The 20,845-nt window shown below is 40.1% G+C and overlaps 1 protein-coding gene across 1 annotated transcript; it reads right to left on the reverse strand.

Moving 5' to 3' along the window:
- Positions 1 to 53: 53 nt before the first annotated feature.
- On the reverse strand, positions 54 to 14,979 carry LOC121388363 (hydroxysteroid dehydrogenase-like protein 2). Its single transcript, XM_041519661.1, has 5 exons — positions 14,694 to 14,979; positions 8,475 to 8,933; positions 6,432 to 6,520; positions 4,578 to 4,719; positions 54 to 698 (listed from the first exon to the last, which is right to left on the reverse strand). Exons 2-5 carry the CDS (start codon positions 8,918 to 8,920, stop codon positions 527 to 529), a joined length of 849 nt encoding a protein of 282 aa, XP_041375595.1. The 5' UTR covers positions 8,921 to 8,933; positions 14,694 to 14,979; the 3' UTR covers positions 54 to 526.
- Between the last annotated feature and the right edge of the window lie 5,866 nt (positions 14,980 to 20,845).

Raw genomic sequence — 20,845 nt, forward strand, 5'->3', positions numbered from 1 at the left:
CATCTAGTAGATCGATAACATTCCCCCACCCCCGTCTCTCTCTCTCTCTCTCTCTCTCTCTCTCTCTCTCTCTCTCTCTCTCTCTCTCTCTCTCTCTCTCTATGTGTGTGTTTCTCTCTCTGCCTCTGGTTCTTTCTTTCTTTCACAAGCATACTCAATCAGACGTGAGCCTAGAGGAACTCACAATTAATGTACACAAAACTGAATTTTGTCTAGTTTTACCACTTACAGTAGAATAGCTTGGGCCTGTCTGAACCTCTGCGGGAGTCGAACACATCAGAACACACACACACACGCACGAACGCAAACACACACACACACACATACACACACACACACACACACACAAAGCACAGACACACACATACACGTATACACACACACACACACAAAACACAAAACACAAACACACACACACACACACACAACGTGGGTGGGGGAGGGGCGTTGAAAAGGGTTTAGACAGAAATATATCTGTTTTGCCTGTTAAACATGTACAAAAAAAACCCAATATAATGACTTCAGTTTAAAGTTTTGAGAAAACGGGCGGCGCGTCTTGTTCTGTTACTTCAAGAGATGGGAAAGCTCGTGGCATCATCCTGGGGTGTTCGTGTTCGGGGTGACATCGATACTGGGTGAAGTCAGTAACTCCTGTACTACGCAGGTAGTCCTCGTCGATGAGAGCCTTCCCGTTTAACCTGAGACAACATGGAAGAAGAAAAAGGAACGTTTGTTTACAATTCAGTACAGTTTAATCAACGATTTATTGCAATTCTACCCTGTGATGGTAATATCCAGCAAGTTAAGCCGTGTTTCAAGGCATTTTGAGTAATCAGAAAAAGCTATATCGTCATGGGATTTAGATGCTATACAAGTTAAAGTTTTGTCTAACGACACCCCTAGAGTACATTGATTAATTAATCTTCGACTATTGGATGTCAAACATTTGGTAATTTTGACACGTTGTCATCAGAGGGAACCGGCTATATTTTTTTCTAATGCAGGAAGGAATCTGTTATATGCACTTTCCCACAGACAGGATAGCACATACCACGGCCTTTGATATCACAGTCGTGGTGCACTGGCTGGGACTGGAAATAGCCAAATGGAAATCGATCCTAGACCGACCGCGCATCAGGTGGGCGCTTTCCTACTGGACTACGTCCCGCCCCTTTAGATGCCATAAAATTAATTATTGTAATATATGCAAATTATTGTAATATATGCAAATTATATCATTGTTTAATAGACCTTAATTGCCTTATTAAAAGTAGGCGAATACCTTAGTAAGTTAAAAAATGTGTGTAACTTAATGTTGACCAAAACTTTGACTTGCTAGTGTTTGTCAACACTGGGTAAGATTGCATCACTTGGCCTACGAACGAATAAATAATGTTGTTAGCCTATGCCAGCTCCTTCGTCCAGGACAGGAAAAGGGTTTGGTGTGGGTGGGAGGAGCAGCCCCACCACGGTCAATAGATGGCGGGGGCATTTGTGGTGCTATTGAATTATGAATATCCCGTTAGGATTAAAGTAAAAAATATAAATATTAGCGCAGTTTTCATAAGGTACTTTCGGCGCATAATTTAGACCGGTTCATCGAAAAGAAATTGAGCTATTTTAGTAATTTTGACTTATTTTGCTGAATTGTAGGTCATACTGGAACCTTGGCTATTGTTGGTCGTCGTGGTTGATATCCCGTGGTTGCCCCCATGTTGCTAGGCTACGGGTCCTCTAAATATATTATCACGCAGATGGGTGACACTAGACTACGGTCTCTGATATAGCAGTCGTTGAGCACTGAATGGAATGGTGTGGGAGGAATCAATTTAGTCTGTCCACTGAGGGGAATCGATCTAAAGACGCCTCACACTTGAAACTAGCACACGGCCACATCCCGCTATCGATGCACAAGACTCTGTAGTCAAAGTGGAAGCCCAGTGAAAATTGTCTCATTGACAAACCCGGACGGTATGTCCGTGGGACGTCTCACCGTGCTCGGTAGGAAGTGAGTAGATCAGAGTTTCGAGTGCCGTGCATTAAGTGGGTCAATGGCGCGTAACAGGAAACGAATACTCAGAACTTTGAAAACAGTTCAGTAGCCAATTCAGAATTATTACGGAGGGTGGACTTCGTAGAATCCCGGGTCGTCATTCCACGAAATGAGTTTAGCAACCGAGGAAACCGGACTTGGTGGTGTCGTGGTTAAGCCACCGGGACCCTGTACCTTACCAGCCTTATGTGCCGTGGCTTAAGGTAGTACTATACCAAATAAAATCCCATAGGCGATCATGTTAATGTTTGAGTTTAAAAATACTATATGCAATATATCAATTAAACTATGACCCATAAGTCATTCAAAGAAAGGTTCCATGATCCTAGATGTTCACGTTTCATGCCCTACACAGGCCGATGATATTGTGGTTATCTCCCCTACAACTGGCAATATGCAAGCTATGCTAATAATCTGCCAACAATGTAGTCTGAAATGAAGATTTACGTTTTCATCGCTAAAAAGTCAGATGATTAATTTCTGTAAAGAGACAGACCCACATCTCCTTTTATATGGGAAACAAATACCTGTACACATTCTATAAAACATGTTGGTATCATTTTAAATAAGCATCTAAATAACTGGGACCGGACGCTACAAGCATGTAAAACAATCAAATCTACAAGTATGATACTATTACAATCAGGGTGCCACCCATACGGTCTGAATCCAACCACTAGTTTGAAGTTAGTCAACACTTTGTGCTTATCTAAAGCAATCTACGGCTGTGAACTATGGAATACCATTACTGAGAACGAGTTATTGGCTTTAGAAAGGGCTTTTAGATTTGCAGTAAAAACTATACAAGGTCTACCTAAAAGGACACGAACAGTTATTTGCTTGGGGTTAGTCGGTACCATATCAATTGAAGCCAGAATAGATATCCATAAATTAAATTTTCTACAACATCTCCTTCACTGCCCTGCATGGAGTTTACAAGTAACAAGTAGGTTACTATGTTTTAAGAACCAGTGTGTTCCCGTTCCGGTAGGTTTTGCAAGAGACATACACAGGATACTTGGTAAATATAAATTGACTACATATTTAAATAATTTTTATGAAACTTCCACATTTCCTCCCAAACAAATTTGCAAAAGAATAGTTAATAAAAGTGTTTTTGAGTATGAGGAAGCAAAATGGAAACAATACATTTCTTCAACTCCAGACATTTTCTGCAAATTCATCCATCTTAAAATGCACAACGCTAGGAAAATAGCTCATTCCATTCCTTTACTAAAGAGCAGGCCCATCATGTCATTAGTGTTTGCGCTTCGTGGAGGCCAATCATCCCAAGGATTGTGCACCCTTTGTAAAGTGCAATACTCTGATCTTCCTGTACATAACCGGCCTCGGTGGCGTCGTGGTTAGGCCATCGGTCTACAGGCTGGTAGGTACTGGGTTCGGATCCCAGTCGAGGCATGGGATTTTTAATCCAGATACCGACTCCAAACCCTGAGTGAGTGCTCCGCAAGGCTCAATGGGTAGGTGTAAACCACTTGCACCGACCAGTGATCCATAACTGGTTCAACAAAGGCCATGGTTTGTGCTATCCTGCCTGTGGGAAGCGCAAATAAAAGATCCCTTGCTGCTAATCGGAAAGAGTAGCCCATGTAGTGGCGACAGCAGGTTTCCTCTCAAAATCTGTGTGGTCCTTAACCATGTCTGACGCCATATAACCGTAAATAAAATGTGTTGAGTGCGTCGTTAAATAAAACATTTCTTTCTTTTTCCTGTACATGTTATAAATTTCTGTCAGTATTTATCAGAAACTAGAGACAAATGTTGGTGTTCTCTCTTTGATATTGGTCCAATAGAGCTAAGCACTGAATTGCATAATCTCTCTGACAATAAATTTATCGTACAGCTATTGTCTTGTAATTCTCCAGTTAATGTTGACGAAGATACCGCAAAATTGTATAGTGAGGTTGTTACTCACTTCATCTACTTGTTAAGTAAAAAATATTTTAAAGCATTATTAACTAATTGCATACTGCATATATTACTATGTGTACACCTCAGTGTGTGTCTGTGAGTACGTGTGTGCGTGTGTTATATAACGTGTTTCTCATAATCTTGTAAATGTTTCTGACGTTTACCTTGATTTACATTAACTTGTCTTTTTTGTACTCTTTCCTTGTACTATTAATGCTATTGTAACTCTCTTTAAGAGGAATAAAGAATATATATATACATATACATATATATATATATATATATATATATATGTGTGTGTGTGTGTGTGTGTGTGTGTGTGTGTATATAGTCCGTCACACAGGGTCCGCCTTTTTTCATACTATGGAATTTACTACAAGTTTAATATTTCTGAGCCGATTGTTTTCAAATTTGCACACAAAAATAGTTGTTGGGGTTTGGGGTTTTTTTTTTGTTATTTCCAAAACACTTTTACTGTTTTTCTTACATCAAACCAAACTGAAATTATTTAGTAAAAACATATTTATATGAGGATGGGACGGACTATAGTTTGAATTGAATACACTATAGGATATACAAATTTTAAACAAACTTCTGAGTCTTTTCTTCAGCGATTTTCAGACACGCATCAGCAAATATTGTTGGCAATCTCAACAACTTCCTGTCGACACCGTACACTTCCGTCACGTGACTTTGTATTCCCGTTGCTGGCCATAATGATGAAATTGAAACGCCTAATAGAAATAATGATGATCTCATAATCACATATAGTTATTAATTTTATCATAAAAAACTGTAAAGTGAATTGTAATAAATTCGACATAAAAAATCGACTTCGTTGTATATTGATCTAATATCAAAATTAACGATGAAAATCGATGCAGCTGGTTGAATCTCATCAGCAGACTTTGTGTTTTTATTATATATTCTGGTGTTGGTGTGTTGCTTAGTCCCCGAGTTCATTAAAGGGACATTCCTGAGCTTGCTGCAATTTTTAAGATGTTATCGACTAACAGAGACTTTTTGACGACTCTAATTACATATCAAATATATTTTTCTGCATAAAATATTAGTGGCTGTATATTAAACGTGTTTCTGATCGTTCTAATATTTGTACTAGGTTAAATTTCATTTTATTTCCTTAAAAAAAAAAAAAGATTTTTTTTTGTACGTACGAAATTATTTGAAGACAAAATCCAGTTTGGGCTTCTTACAAATATTAAGACGACCAGAAACACATTGAATATACAGACACTGATATTCTAAACAAGGGTTAAGGGGCCAGCGTAAATTTTTTTTGAAAATGATAAATGTCGATCAACATTTTTCATTTGGGGATGTACACTTTTGGGGGGGGGGGGGGGGGGGGGGGGGGTCAAAAGCGTACGGTTTGTACGCTCGTGAAAATGTTGAAAATTATGGACAGCCCCTAACACATGTGGCTGAAACGCATACAACTAGTGCTAGGAAAGCTAATCATTAGTAAATTATTTCTGGAAATTACATAATGTAGATTATAAATCAATATCATACGAGGGGAGCCCAATTATCCCATTCTCGACGTTTTTATGAGCTTAATTATTCACTTTCCTGGGTCTGAAGTGATACGAATGTATAAGCCTTGGAATTATTTAAAGTCCGAAAGCAATCTACCCAAACAGTGCAGCACATACCATGGTATCTGTGGTTGTTAACCAATTAAAGTTAACAGAAACCTTAATGGATCTACCAGTGGAACTGATGTTGCTCTGTCTCCAGGTTTGAATTAACTGGATTTAAAGAAACTAAGAAAGAAAAAAAAAGAATGAGAGAAAGAAAAAAAAAGAAAAAAAAAGAAAAATGAATGAACGACACCCCAGCACAAGAATATACATCGGCTATTGGGTGTCACAAAACGTGAATGCTTTATTTAATGATGCACTCAACACATTTTTAATTATGGTTATATGGCGACGGTTAAGAGCCACACAGATGCTAGATCGATCATGCATCGGGCGATCGTTTTACCACTGGGCTGCGTCTCGCCCTAACTAGTTTTAAAGGGACAGACCCTAGTTTCAACCCGTGAAAATTAACACTAAGTTTAGTTAATCTACAAACCTGTAACACATTTGGATAAAGTTACAATTGAGTGAAACATGAGTCTGTGACATTGAAATGGTGAAATACCATCTAAAAGTAGACTAAACCTCGACTTCATAACTGTTACTTCTCAGACGCACGTGCGTTTTTAAAATATGAGAAATGCATTTTGTGGTATTAAAAACACCAGGATGACCAAAAACACTTCAAATGTATGGAAAATGATAATCTAAACAACAAAATCTAAGTAAAGTATGATTTAAGTTATAATCATAACGGTTATAATAGTAAAAAATATGCGTTAGTGTTTAAAAACTAGGCTATGTCCCTTTAAAAGTATGTATAATAAATTAAAGACAGTTACCTGTTCCATCAAGCTCACTAGCTAGTCCGTGCATTAAAACAGTGGCTCCAACTTTACTTACGGAGTACGGGGCTTTCCCTTTGAAAAATCTACAAAAAATATATATATATTATTTGTTACAGTCGTATCAACAATTTCTTTTTTGAGACACTCGATTTTACAATTATCATGGAAAGTACAAATTGCACATGTGTTAAAAAAAGTTAGTTTGTTTAGTTTAACGACACCAGTAGAACACATTGATGCATTAAAGTTAAAAGTTTGTTTTGTTTAACGACACCACTAGAGCACATTGATTAATCAATCATCGGCTATTGGATGTCACACATTTGGTAACTGACAGTTTTAGAGAGGAAACACGCTACCATTTTTTTTCCCATTAGTAGTAAGGGATCTTTTATGTGCACTTTCCCAAAGACAGGAAAGCACATACCACGGCCTTTGAACAGTTGTGGTGCACTGGTTGGAACGAGAAAAAAACCCAGTTGAATGGAACCACCGAGGTGATTCGATCCTGCGACGCAAGCACCTCAGGCGAGCACTCAACCGACTGAACTAAATGTCGACCCCACTGATGCATTAAACATCGGCTATCGGATTTTAAAAATCTGACTCACAGTCTTCAGAACAAAACCGCTACATTTTCCCATAAGCATCAAGGGATATTTTTATATGCACTTTCCCAATGACAGGACAGAACATACCACAGCCTTTGATATACCAGTCATGGTGCAATGGTTAGGACGGGGGAAAACCGAATCAGTGAGGTGGTTTGATCCTATGACTCTATCACCTCAGGCGAGTGACCTGCCAACTGGGTTAGATCGCGCCGTGGGACCTGGGCACAAGAGATCTGTGATCCTCACTTCATGACCATAAAATATTACCACGTATATAAACAGAGAATACCACATGAGTGGCCGTTAGATACCACTTATCTTACGACTTGTTTATAAACGTATTTAACGAGCGGAAACGAGTTGTAAGATAAATGTTATCTAACGAACATGAATGTAGTATTCTGTTTCTTAAATATCTTCAGAAAACAGTTTTAAAATAAATTTAAACGCCTAGCTTAAAGTTAACTTGTGCGTCACAGACAAGTCAATTTCAGGTTAACTTTTAAGTCACATCTAGTGGTCGATTTCTACCGTGTTTTCCCATTGTTTAGTATGACATTGGTGACCTGGTCATCACCTAGGTGAAGCCAGTTGTATGTCTGTGAAATGTTATCGCACGTATATGTGTTAACAAGTACGTGTTATAAAAAAATAACCAACGGGTGTGTAAGGTACACAAATAACCTTCTAAACAGCTTACCTATACATCGTGACCGTATAATATCCTGTAGTGAAGGAAGGAAATGTTTTATTTAACGACGCATATTATTCAGAGGGAGTGCATATTATCCATATAATATAGACTGGAGGATTGTATATTACATGTATAATACCCACTGGGGAGTGCTCATTATACGTATAATCTTGACTGGGGAAGGAAGGAAATGGTTTATTTAACGACGCACTCAACACATTTTATTTACGGTTATATGGCGTTAGACATATGGCGAGGACCACACATATATTGAGAGAGGAAACCCACTGTCGCCACTTCATGGGCTACTCTTCGATTAGCTGCAAGGGGTCTTTTATATGCACCTTTCCACACACAGGGTAGTACATACCACGGCTTTTGGTATACCAGTCGTGGTGCACTGTGTTGTTTTGTCTTTGTTTAACGACACCACTGGAGCACATTGATTAATTAATCATTGGTTATTGGATGTCAAACATTTGGTAATTCTGACACGTAGTCATCTGAGGAAACCCGCTACATATTTTCCTAATGGCTGGAACGAGAAATAGTCCAGACCGACCGCGCGCTTTACCACTGGGCAATGTCCCGTCCCTCCTGAAGGGATAACGATGTAGTGTAAGATATTTTCACTCTGGAGAGTCGGTTGGGGAGGGGGTGGGGGATTGCTGCGACGCAATATGAAAGTGATATTTAATGATGCAATTTTAAATCTACGGCACATATTACCTGCTGTAAATGGGCGGAGAAACCAACAAAATCTTTCCAGACTTTTGCTTCAGGAAATACTGAAGTATTTCCTGAATCATGATGTAAGCGCCCCTGACGTTGACGTCATACATGAGGTCGAACTGTTTCAAGGGCGTGTCTGCGACCTTTTCCCAATTGATCACTCCGGGGTTGTACACGGCAAGGTCAAGGCGCCCAAACCTCGCCACACAGCCACTGATAGCGGAGCGGATTTCCTCTGCTGAACGAACGTTGCATTTGATTGGAAGACCAGTTCCGCCTCTGCCCTCTATCTCCTTAGCAACTGAATGGACACTTCCAGGAAGTTTGTCAGAAGTCTGAGTTGTCTTGGCCGCCACCCCTACACTGTAGCCATTCTCTGAGAGCGTCAAGGCGATTTGGCGACCGATACCCCGGGAAGCGCCGAATACAACAGCTGCTTTCATTGGACAGAATATTCTGTAAAGGAAAGGAAAGGAAATGGTTTATTTAACGGCGCACCCAACGCATTTTATTTACGGTTATATGGCGTCGGACATATTATGGTTAATGACCACACAGATATTGAGGGAGAAAACCCGCTGTCATGGGCTACTCTTTCCGATTAGCAGCAAGGGATCTTTTATATGCACCATCCCATATAGGATAGCACATACCACGGCCTTTGATATGCCAGTCGGAATATTCTGAAAAAGAAAATTATTATACAGTCAACCATCGTTATGTCGACAATGGTTATTTCGATATCGAGAAATGTACATTAATGGACGGATCCAATGGAGGGGACCAGGGGTCCTGTTCAACCTTTAAAATTTTATTTAACGTGGCATTGTTTTAACGATTTATTTATAATTTTCATTTAAGTGCCCTTTTTAGAGTGTTGGTCCACGTGTCCTCCCTAAAATATTTTTTGGGACCGCCCTTGGTTTATGGCGTAATCTTCATGGAATACTACTATGTTTATCTCGATCCACCTTTATTTTGAGGTGTTTGGTTCGGGATAACATCGCGATAAAGAAGTCCGACTTAGTAATTTATTGGGATGACTTAAATTAATGGGATGTTGGGGGGGGGGGGGGGGGGGGGGGGGGGGGGTAACCAAATCATAGCTTAGAACTAGCTGCATTACAAAGAAAGAAAGGACCACACAGATATTGAGAGAGAAAACACGCTGTCGCCACTTCATGGGCTACTCTTTTCGATTAGCTAGCTACATGACAACGACGTTCGGGTTTGTTTTGTTTTACGACACATATTTATTTATTAAAGTTTGTTTTGTTTAACGACACCACTAGAGCACATTGATTAATTAATCATCGGCTATTGGATGTCAAACATTTGGTAATTCTGACTCGTAGTCATCAGAGGAAACCCGCTACATTTTTTCCATTAGCAGCAAGGAATCTTTTATATACTTTGACCAGTTGAATGGATCCACCGAGGTGGTTCGATCCTGCGACGCAAGCACCTCGGGCGAGCGCTCAACCGACTGTGCCAAATTCCCGTCCCCATATTCATTTATTAATCATCGGCTATTGATTGTCAAACATTTGGTAATTTTTCTTTAGCAACAAGATGTCTTTTATACGTACATACCCAAAGTTTCTGCCACAAGATACGAAGGGTAATCGTACGTACCCTAAACTCTTGGAAATTAATGGATATTTGTATAATCTTTAGAAGGATTATACATATAGTAAGAGAACTGCTTGTTAAAATTGTCAAAGTACATGAAATGCAGTGTTGAATTTCAAAAGATTGCAAATCCATAACCACCCAGCACTTGTGTTCTGTTTTATTTCCATTAGTTACACTCACATTATTATTATTATTTTTTTTTTTTTTTTTTTTTTTTTTTTTTTTTACCGGCCTCGGTGGCGTCGTGGTTAGGACATCGGTCAACAGGCTGGTAGGTACTGGGTTCGGATCCCAGTCGAGGCATGGGATTTTTAATCCAGATACCGACTCCAAACCCTGAGTGAGTGCCCCGCAAGGCTCAATGGGTAGGTGTAAACCACTTGCACCGACCAGTGATCCATAACTGGTTCAACAAAGGCCATGGTTTGTGCTATCCTGCCTGTGGGAAACGCAAATAAAAGATCCCTTGCTGCTAATCGAAAAGAGTAGCCCATGAAGTGGCGACAGCGGGTTTCCTCTCAAAATCTGTGTGGTCCTCAACCATATGTCTGACGCCATATAACCGTAAATAAAATGTGTTGAGTGCGTCGTTAAATAAAACATTTCTTTCTTTCACATTATTTTCTCGCAGAACGCGTGATACCAGTCTTTGATATACCAGTCGTGGGACACAGGTTGGTATAGAATTGTTTTTAGAGAATTGGTTCCACTGAGGTGGTTCGATCCTACGACACAGGCACCTCTGGCGAGCACTCTACCGACTTACCTCGATCCCGCTCCCTGGCTATACAATGTCTGTCCTGGTTTGTTTTCTTTTCTTTTCTTTTTTAAATATTTTTTTGGGGGGGATGCTAAATATTATTTGGGTAACCATTGTCCTATACTGATGTTAAGGATATCTTAAATATACTCTTCAAAAGAAGAAACGCAAAACCACATTGTCGTAACATTTGGAGAATTGATTTAATTATTGAATGGTGAGTCCGATAATTACCAAATGTTGCAGGATTGTTCACAATTCACTCTAGTCCATTGTGAGTAAGTGATAGGACACACCACCAAGGTCAAGGTCATCTGGAGTCAATACCGGGTGTGGCCTCCGCGTGTGTTGACAACTGCCTGGCACCACCTGCCCAAGGAAGCAACCAGAGTACGGATGACGTCCCGGGGGATGGTGGCCCACTCGGCCTGCAAGGCTGCTGCCAGCTCGGGCAGGGTCTGGGGCTGTGGTTGTCGCTGTCGGAGGCGTCGGTCCAACTCGTCCCATAGATGCTCAATTGGGTTCAAATCCGGTGATATCGATGGCCAAGGAAGGACATTAATGTTGTTGTTCTGTAGGAAAGCCGTTGTGAGACGTGCTGTGTGAGGCCTGGCGTTGTCATGTTGGAACACTGCGTTGGCGTTGGCCATAACTGGAACGATGTGTGGCCGGAGGATCTGGTCAATGTAGCCCTGTGCATTCAGGTTGCCCTGCACGTGGACCAGGTCAGTTCTGCAATTGTGTGAGATGGCTGCCCACACCATGACACTACCCCCGCCGAATCTGTCCACTTCCTGCACGCAGCTTGCCGCATAACGTTCACCACGACGCCTATACACGCGACATCTTCCATCATGACGTCGGAGCAGAAATCGGGACTCGTCACTGAACCACACCTGTCTCCATCGCAGTTGAGGCCATTGTCGATGAATCTAGCACCACTGCAGTCGGAGTCGACGGTGTTGTGGTGTTAAGATGACACCTCGAACTGGACGTCTGGCACGAATTCCTACCTCACGTAGGCAGTTCCGTACGGTCTGGTCGGATATCCTGCGCAAACCTGGTATTGCTGCGGCTCTTGAGGTGGCAGTAGTCAATCGTTCCCGAAGGTGGCGTACCCGGATGTAGCGGTCCTGCCCGGGAGGTAGTGACCCGTGGTCGACCGGATCTAGGGAGATCACGTGTTGATCCATGTTGCTGGTAACGGTCCCACAGTCTGGAGATGGTGCTTGGGGACACATGGAATGCCCTGGCAACGGCCGTTCAGGATTCGCCTGCGTCTAGTCGGCCGATGGCATTGTTTCTCTGCGGTTCACTGAGACGTGGCATGTCCTGGATTGTCAACTGTCGGCCAGATACAGAGGCCAGGCAAGCGAACACCCTGCACTTTTATACTGTCGGTGTTCATGTTGCACGTGCAGACAACGCTCGTGCAGTGGTGACATGGTTTGCACGTGGCTGCGTTTTTGCGAATATTCACATTTTGGAACTTTATTGTACAGTAGCTGCGTTTTATCGAATATAACCGTGGGAATGTGTTTGGGACATGCAATGACCTTATATTCACAAAGCATGAACCGGTAGGAAACATAAAATCGGAGTTATAACCCATTTGTACCCTTTTGCGTTTCTTTTTTTGAAGAGTATATAATGCACGACCGAAAAATAGGTTATGCAAAATTAGATTCCCGTGAATGACGCACGAATGACACGACTGTCCTCGCAATTTTCAGATGTCTGTGTTTGAGAACAGTTGAGCATACTTTAAACTATGGTTATCTAGGAATTGTTTATATGCCCTTAACGTTATGGAAGACAGCACATGCCACAACATTTGATGTACCAGCCGTAGGGCACTAGTTGGGGTGATGGTCTCGGGGCTTTCCCCGGTTCCAGGACGCATTAATACTTCTATGGTGGAGCGGGACGTAGCCCAGTGGTAAAGAGCTCGCTTGATGCGCGGTCGGTTTGGGATCGATCCATGTTGGTCGACCTGGGGGGAGGACTATTGGGCTATTTCTCGTTCCAGCCAGTGCACCACGACTGGTACATCTACGGCCGTGGTATGTGATGTCCTGTCTGTGGGATGGTGCATATAAAAGACTCCTTGTTATTAATGGAAAAATGTAGGTTTTCTTCTGTACGAGTATATGTCAAAATTACCACAAGTTTGACATCCAATAGCCAATGATTAATAAATCAATGTGCTTTAGTGGTAGCAGAGGCGGATTTGGGGGTGGGTAGATGACAGTTATAATTTTATTATATATCAATTTCCATCCCTCTCCAAACCTCCCCCAAAGTTCCCTTGGCATTCCGCCTCATGTCACCCCCCCCCCCCCCAAAAAAAGAGAGGATTTTCTGGATCCGCCACTGTGTAGTGTCATTAAACAAAACAAACTTTTACTTCTATGGTCGACTTCCTAGAAACGCACATTACTGCTTCTCATTTATAGTTAATAAGTATTTAAGTTCTGTTTCACTGAACTGACTCGGTGACAATGAAGGTACCCGTGTGGAGATAATCCCCATTAAAATATATATAAGACGAGACAGATACAAATCCACCGTTATAACACCTGCTGGGTAGCCTGCTGTCACTGCATTGGCAACTCTGGTTTTCATTAATTTTATACTTATTTTCGTGCTTATATCCACGGGCGTAGGAAGGTGTCAAAAAGGGGGAGGGGACACACACCAGGGTTGAAAATTAGCAGTCGCCAGGTCGCCCGTGTCGACCTTTATTGGCTACGGGCGACTAGGAATTTTATAAAGGTAGTCCGTTGGGCGACCATCGATTTTAGAATGAATGAATGAATGAATGTTTAACGACACCCCAGCACGAAAAATACATCGGCTATTGGGTGTCAAACTATGGTTAATGCAACCCAATGTGATCCATCGATTTTAGTGTCTGGCGAGTATGGTACTAGTTAAAAAAAGAAACACACTGATACTGAATCGTATGTGACAAAAGACACCGCGTCTATGTTGGCGCGAACTACAGATCTGGCAGCAGAAGACAGAACATGTTCTATATTTTGACATCGCCAACATAATGAATAAAGATAAAATTCAAATAAAAACATATTCATTTATTAAGATTTAAACCCATACCGTCTCAAATAACATTTTATTGGGGGGAAAATTGCAATGTAAATTAAAACAAAAATCCTTTACAAATTACCATCAAACTGCATAGGTTAACTCTCTCTTTTTTGTGGAACGTCCAAGGTAATCTGAATGACACAACCGTAATACATGACCAGGGCCGTATCTCTGCACAAAGCAGAGTCGAATGGGCATTTCGCAAAACATTTGCTGGGAATTTCACCCCTCTTGTAGCACCACAAAGTTCATTCTATCCCTCTTGCATCGCCACAAAGAGGACTGCCACTCCCAGACTAGTTTTCTAAAGCACGCGCAGTTCTACATTTAGTCTGTTTCTACTACATTATCTTTTACCCTGTATTTAAAATGAGATTTAATAGGTTTAATTTAATGGTACTTTGTAAAGAAACGTTTATTTATACTGGATTTTTTTTTCAATTCATTTGGTATGGGCTTAAAACTTAACAACAAACGTAACGGAATTTAAAGCCTAACGCAATTTGGGACATTGACAACACGTACGTTACTTGAAACATTTTTTTTTTTTTTTTATGCCTTATGGCCTTAGGTACGGTACAATAGATAATTGAATTGAATTGACAGTGCGGCTGTCGTTCGGTCATTAAGCACAGGGTATTAATACTTAACAATCGGACAATACAATATCAGTAAATATAATAGCGAAAATAGAGAACACGGATACATCTTACCACAACACTCCAAAGGACAACATCGGCTATAAACGTCGAACTCGGCAAAGGGATACGGACATGCAGTCAAACTCGAACGCCGGACATAAGGTGATTTTTTTTATAGATTTTTTTTTTAATAATTATTATTATTTATTATTATCATTATTATTTATTTTATTTTATTATTGATATTCTGTCCTTTTTGAACATGGTGTCTGGCGATAATTTTCACATTTAGAAACAAAGTGGCGTTCACTTTTGATCTGTATCATGATGAAATATTCATTTTCTTTCTCCAAATTCTTATTCAGTCAGTCTGTCAAATAGATTGTGTGAATTCTCAGTCAGTTATAAACTGACTGAAATATTTAGAACATTTTACAAATTAACTGACGTTAGTGACAAAATAGTAACAAAATTTGACTTCAGCGTTTCGGTTTTAAAGGGAGGTAAATAGGTCCGTATTGTGCTTGTCCATTTTAAAGTTAATTCCCTTGTTATACTGCTTAAATTCTTCTTCATCTTCTTCTGTCTGAAATAAATAACACTAGGCCTACTATCTGCGTACTTTAATACGCGAAGCGTCAGCAAGATCACATCTACGTACGTTTTTTAGGCCAGTGAATTATGTTTGCGAGAACGCCTTCATGTATTTCTTTGCTTCAATACTGGCATAAATAAAATAAGCCAGTATCATTAACTTTTCAACAGGTATACTATTTTACAGACACTGGCCTCTAAACGGCTGTTAATTATTAATTTTAAGCATGTTGAATAGATCAAACCATTCCAAATAACAATCAGCTTGCTCAAAGTTCGGAGTACACCAAACTTTGAAAAGCGTAGTTAAATACTATCAATCCTGCCATTGTTTTGTTTGTTTGTTTGGTTGGGGTTTTTTTTTTTTTTGGTGGTTTTTTTTTTTTTTTTTGGGGGGGGGGGTTGTTTGTTTTGTTGTCCCCAGAAATATAAGCAAGGTCAAGGTTGGGGCTTTGAATCATTGCTGTACATGGTATTATTGTATATACGTAAAAGATACATAATGAAAGCTATACACTCGTATATAAAGCACTTATTAAACAATATATGTATACATATGCATGTGCGTGTGTGTGTGTGAGAGAGGGGGAGGGGGGGGGAGCACATAGACAGACAGACAGACAGACAGACAGACATGGACGTGTGGAGTAACAGGGATGAAGCCGAAGATAGACGAAAGGGAACATAAACGGCGCGAGCCGTATGCACACATACATAGTATTCAATATTAAGATGAAACAGATAGGCTTAACATGATACTGTAAAACGGGATATTAGCAATGCAAAAGCCTTACATAACTGAAGAGGAAATATTCTTTAGACTAGGAAGAAGAGTACTAGAAATAGAAACAAAGAGTGAGAGAAGAAGAAGAAGAAGAAGAAACACAAAAAACAACCCCACAACTTTCTTGAAAGATAAATAAGATCAATGCGATCTTAAAAAGAAAAGAAATTATAGAAAGTCGAGATACGTTTTCCGAACTGGCGATATTTTGCATAAAAGTATGTTTATTAGCTTATTCGTATATTTTGTTATTAATACGTTTATACATGAATTTTTACAATTGTTTGAGGAACTGCTGCCAAGGTTCCCACTGATCATCAAAGTCTTTATACAGGCAATTTTTATAAAATATATATTTTTCAATCTGTATTTTATCAATAATGAATCTTAGCATTGCGTTTTTATTTAATCTGATCTTTTGTAATTTCGTTCTATATATATAATACTTAATATTAATAATGAACCAATTAATAAAACAATGCTTTTTATCTAACTGAAATTTTTCACCTTTTTTTAATGCCCATTCTTCTATTGCTTTCCATAGGACTGTAACTTTAGAGCACTCATAAAATAAGTGTTCCAGTGTTTCAGGCATAAGATGGCAAAAATCGCAAATATTACAAAACATATTTTATTTTATTTAGAAATATATTTGTAGCTGTTATCCTGTGTAAAATTTTATACTGAAACCATAATAAAGATGGGTCCTTAATAGTTTTGAATGGTAGAGCATAATACTTTCCCCATACTTGTGAAGTGAAGTCAAACCCCAATACTGAATATCTTTTTTGGGACGTAGGAACTATTGTAGTGCGATTTAATATTGCGTATATTTGCTTACTTAGGTTTGTATCTTTTAAAAATAGTTTTATTTTAAACGGAAGAATCGGATTGCAAACAGTGTTAAAACTTTGGTTGTTTGATTTTGTTGTTGTAAAAATATATAATTTAATGGCTCTGATTAAAGAAGCATATTCTAAAAAATTGGATTGTACTTGATATTTTGTTATGAAAGTATTGTAATTCATTAATGTCCCATTTTCGTCTATTAGATCTTGGATAAATATTATGCCTCTTTGCAAATATTTCATATAAATAAAAGGTTTGCTGGTTGTTGTTTTTAATTTTGCTATTGTACCAAATGTTTAGGCTCATTATATCTTCATTATTATCAGGCGTTTCTTTCTGTTGAATGTAAGCCAGCTTTGTAACACATCTTTCCAAAAATTATTTTTAATTGTTGTTATTTTTAGTTGAATATAATAATCTCCATATTTAATCATATTTGCTGTCGTTAAACCTGTTACAGCTTGGAACAGATGTGTCCATTTCCTGCCATTGTTAATAAATGTAATGGCGTTTGTGTTCAATGTTTTGTTTTATCTGGGCAATAAATGTATGCAATTTCATCCAGTACCACGGTGTCAAGTAGCCTTGAGCTTGAAACATGGTTGGGGTACCTGTAAAAATAAGTACTAAAATGTTGTGTAAAATTATAAGGGTATTAAGGACATTGTAAAAACATCCCGTTATATTAAATGAGCCTCTTTCTTCAGTTAGTACTTTAGGGGCATAGGCGTACGGGCCTCCATTTTTGTAGGGGGCGGGGGAGATTGATTTTGGCGTGAACAAAGCGCATTTACAGTCCCGTAGCCAGGGAGGGTCATGGGGACCACAAATAGGGACTCCACGGGTCCAAAATATTGGACTCGAGTACTTGATGGTCAAACTCGACTAGGACCCGAGTACCCGACACTTACACTAGATTATGATGTCATGAGATTGAGAAATACAGTAAAATAGCTTTATGCATCTTATTTCCAGTGTTGAATATGAATGCCAAATCATGTCATTGTATTGCATATAGAAACCGGTTGATATGTTCAGTATTGTGACGGACGGACGGACAGTTTAAAAAGAGAAACTAGCGCATGATCATATAATTATCGTTGATTATTTAGTGTTAAAGTTATTGCCCTACATTGTCCATTGTACTAGAGTTGATCAATGTATTCCACTCTTTACGGGTACTCGAGTCCTATGCACGGACTCGAGTCTTGCTAGACTCGGCCCATCCCAGAGTATTCGAGTACTCGTGGTACTCGTGGAAAAATACCACATTTCCCACAATTCAAGTAATAATTGTTCTTTTGTGTTTTGTTTTTTGTGCATCTTTGGAAGGTTCTAATTGAGGATCTGATGAGTGCAGCGATGGTACTCTTACTGGTCTTGGGCATTTTGAAATATTCAACATGGCTGCCAAAACACAGAACTTTTAATATCTCGGATATGACAAATTGTTGGGTTTTAGGAGTCTAGGAATTACTTTTGAGGTAACTCAGCTAATAAATCAGGCGCGTGCGCGGGGGGGGGGGGGGGGGGGAGTTGGGGGTCGAACCCCCCTCCCCCCTGCTCAAGGGGAATAAACTCATATCCCCCAGACCCCCCGCCACGGGCTTCGCGCCCCCCCCCCCCTGCAAAATTTCCTACGCACGCCCCTGTAAATACCATTTAAATTCGGCAGCCATACGGTGTGTGAATCGAGGTTGTCTTTGTCGATGACTAAAACTAACCGCCCACAGTCATGGGCAATGACAACGACCTGTGACGCAAATCTTGTATTATTATCATTTAAGAAGAAACGCACCGCGTCACCCGACGTAACACGGTTTCTGAACATGTTCGCTCAAAGGGCTCCTCGGGTGAAATGTTTTTAGGCAATAAAGCTACTGTGAAGTCTATATCGCTATTTTTATTGTACTTATATAGAATGCATCATATAGAATACTAAGCGAGCTTGCCTGCCATAGCATTTTTATGAAATGAGTTAACAGGTTTGGTATCTGACGAGCAAAAGCGAGTCAAATACCAACACTGTTCACGAGTTTCATAAAAATAGTATGACAGGCAAGATAGTTTAGTATTTTATTTATTGCAAACCAACTGCAAACAATCCGCAACGCAGAAGTAAGCAGATGTTGGGACCTACTACATATTATTTCTCTGCGAATTGGGTCAGCGAGTGATCTACGTCATGCCAATATTACATTAAATTATAGTTAGATATTGAGTGATTGTTATGACATGAACAATATCTTACACAGGTGTGTAATAAAGTTGAATATCCCCACCACCACCACCGCCCCCTTAGAAATTGAATGGTCCCTCTGAGCGACACAAGGTGGCTACGGCCCTGAAGCGAAAATGCTCGAATTGGGATAACAATGTTTATTCATATTAGCATTACTGACAAACAGCTATATAGGGTTCCAAACGAATAAAAAAGAAGAAGTTTGTTTTGTTTAACGACACCATTAAAGCATACTGATTTATTAATTATCGGCTATTGGATGTCAAACATATTATGGTCATTTTCACACAGTCATAAAGCTGAAACCCGCTACATTTTTTCCATTAGTAGCAAGAGATCTTTTATATGCACCATCCCACAGACAGGATAGCACATACCACGGCTATTGACATACCAGTCGTTGTGTACTGGCTAGAGCGAGAAATAGCCCAATAGGTCCACCGAAGGAGATCAATCCTTGACCGACCGCGTATCAAGCGGGCGTTTTCCCACTGGGCTACCCAAACGAATCACTACGCATTTTTACATATGTATATTATAACTAATATTTTGAGAAGAATGATGGGAAAAAAATGGTGGAAAGTTTTCATGCCAGCTCATTTTGCATGGAAATCTCTATCGTTTATGCCAAGATGCGAAGGTATGCTCAAACCTTTGGGGGCGGGGGGGGGGGGGGGGGGGGGGGGGGGGGGGGGGGGGGGGGGGGGGGGGGGTACTCGCCGACCCTCAACTCGTACGATCATGTCTGTCGGACGAATCATATTAGAGATGTAGTCTAATATGTGCTGGGGTGTCGTTAAACAAACATTCCTTTTTCTTTCCCTCAAAACGAACACACTGGTAGGCCTACTACCCACCGACCACTCTTAATCAGAGTCTTTATTCCGGACGGCAATGGGCTCCAGTGGTGTCGTTCAACAAAACAAACTTTTTATTCCGGGCGAAATGTCAAACATTTTGACTTTGTTTTTCTTTAAAAGTATATTTAGACGTGGAGCCATTTGAGAAACGCCTGGAGGGAACTGCGGCCTAGATTCAATGAAAACAGAAGAAATCTAGCATAAGGCGTGTCACACGCGTTGTGGCTTGCTGTTACAATAGCCGTTTTGTTTTTAATGTATTTTATTTACTTTTACAGAGGCGGATCCAAGGAGGGATCAGGGGACCCGTTCCCCTTCTAAATATATTCAAGTGTCTAATTTTTCTGGGGTTTGTGGAGGTTTTTGTGCGTGTTGGGGTGTGTGTTTGTTTCTTTGTTTGTTTTGTGTTTGTTGTGTTTTTGTTGTTGTTTTTGTTTGTTTTTTCATTGGGTTGCCCTTTTCACAAATTTGTTCACGTGCCCTTTTCCCCTTAGTCCCCCTCCCAATATAGCATACTACAGTACAGTACTGTACGGAATGGTATCTCGAATTGCGAAGATGGCCCTAGTGGTCCCAAATCCCTTTACAGATGGGGGGGACGTAGCCCAATGGTAAAGCGTTCGATCGATGCGCCGTCGGTCTGGGATCGATCCTCGTCGGTGAGCCCATTGGGCTATTTCTCGTTCCAGCCAGTTATGACACCATGATTGGCATATCAAAGGCCGTGGTATGTACTACCCTGTCTGTGTGATGGTGCATATAAAAGATCCCTTGTTGCTAATTGAAAAGAGTAGCCCATGAAGTGGCGACAGCGGGTTTTCTCTCTCAATATCTGTGTGGTCCTTAACCATATATCTGACGCCATATAACCGTAAATAAAATGTCGTCGTTAAAT

The sequence above is a fragment of the Gigantopelta aegis genome, chromosome 14 (genome assembly GCF_016097555.1).
Source record: "Gigantopelta aegis isolate Gae_Host chromosome 14, Gae_host_genome, whole genome shotgun sequence".
Taxonomy (NCBI): domain Eukaryota; kingdom Metazoa; phylum Mollusca; class Gastropoda; order Neomphalida; family Peltospiridae; genus Gigantopelta; species Gigantopelta aegis.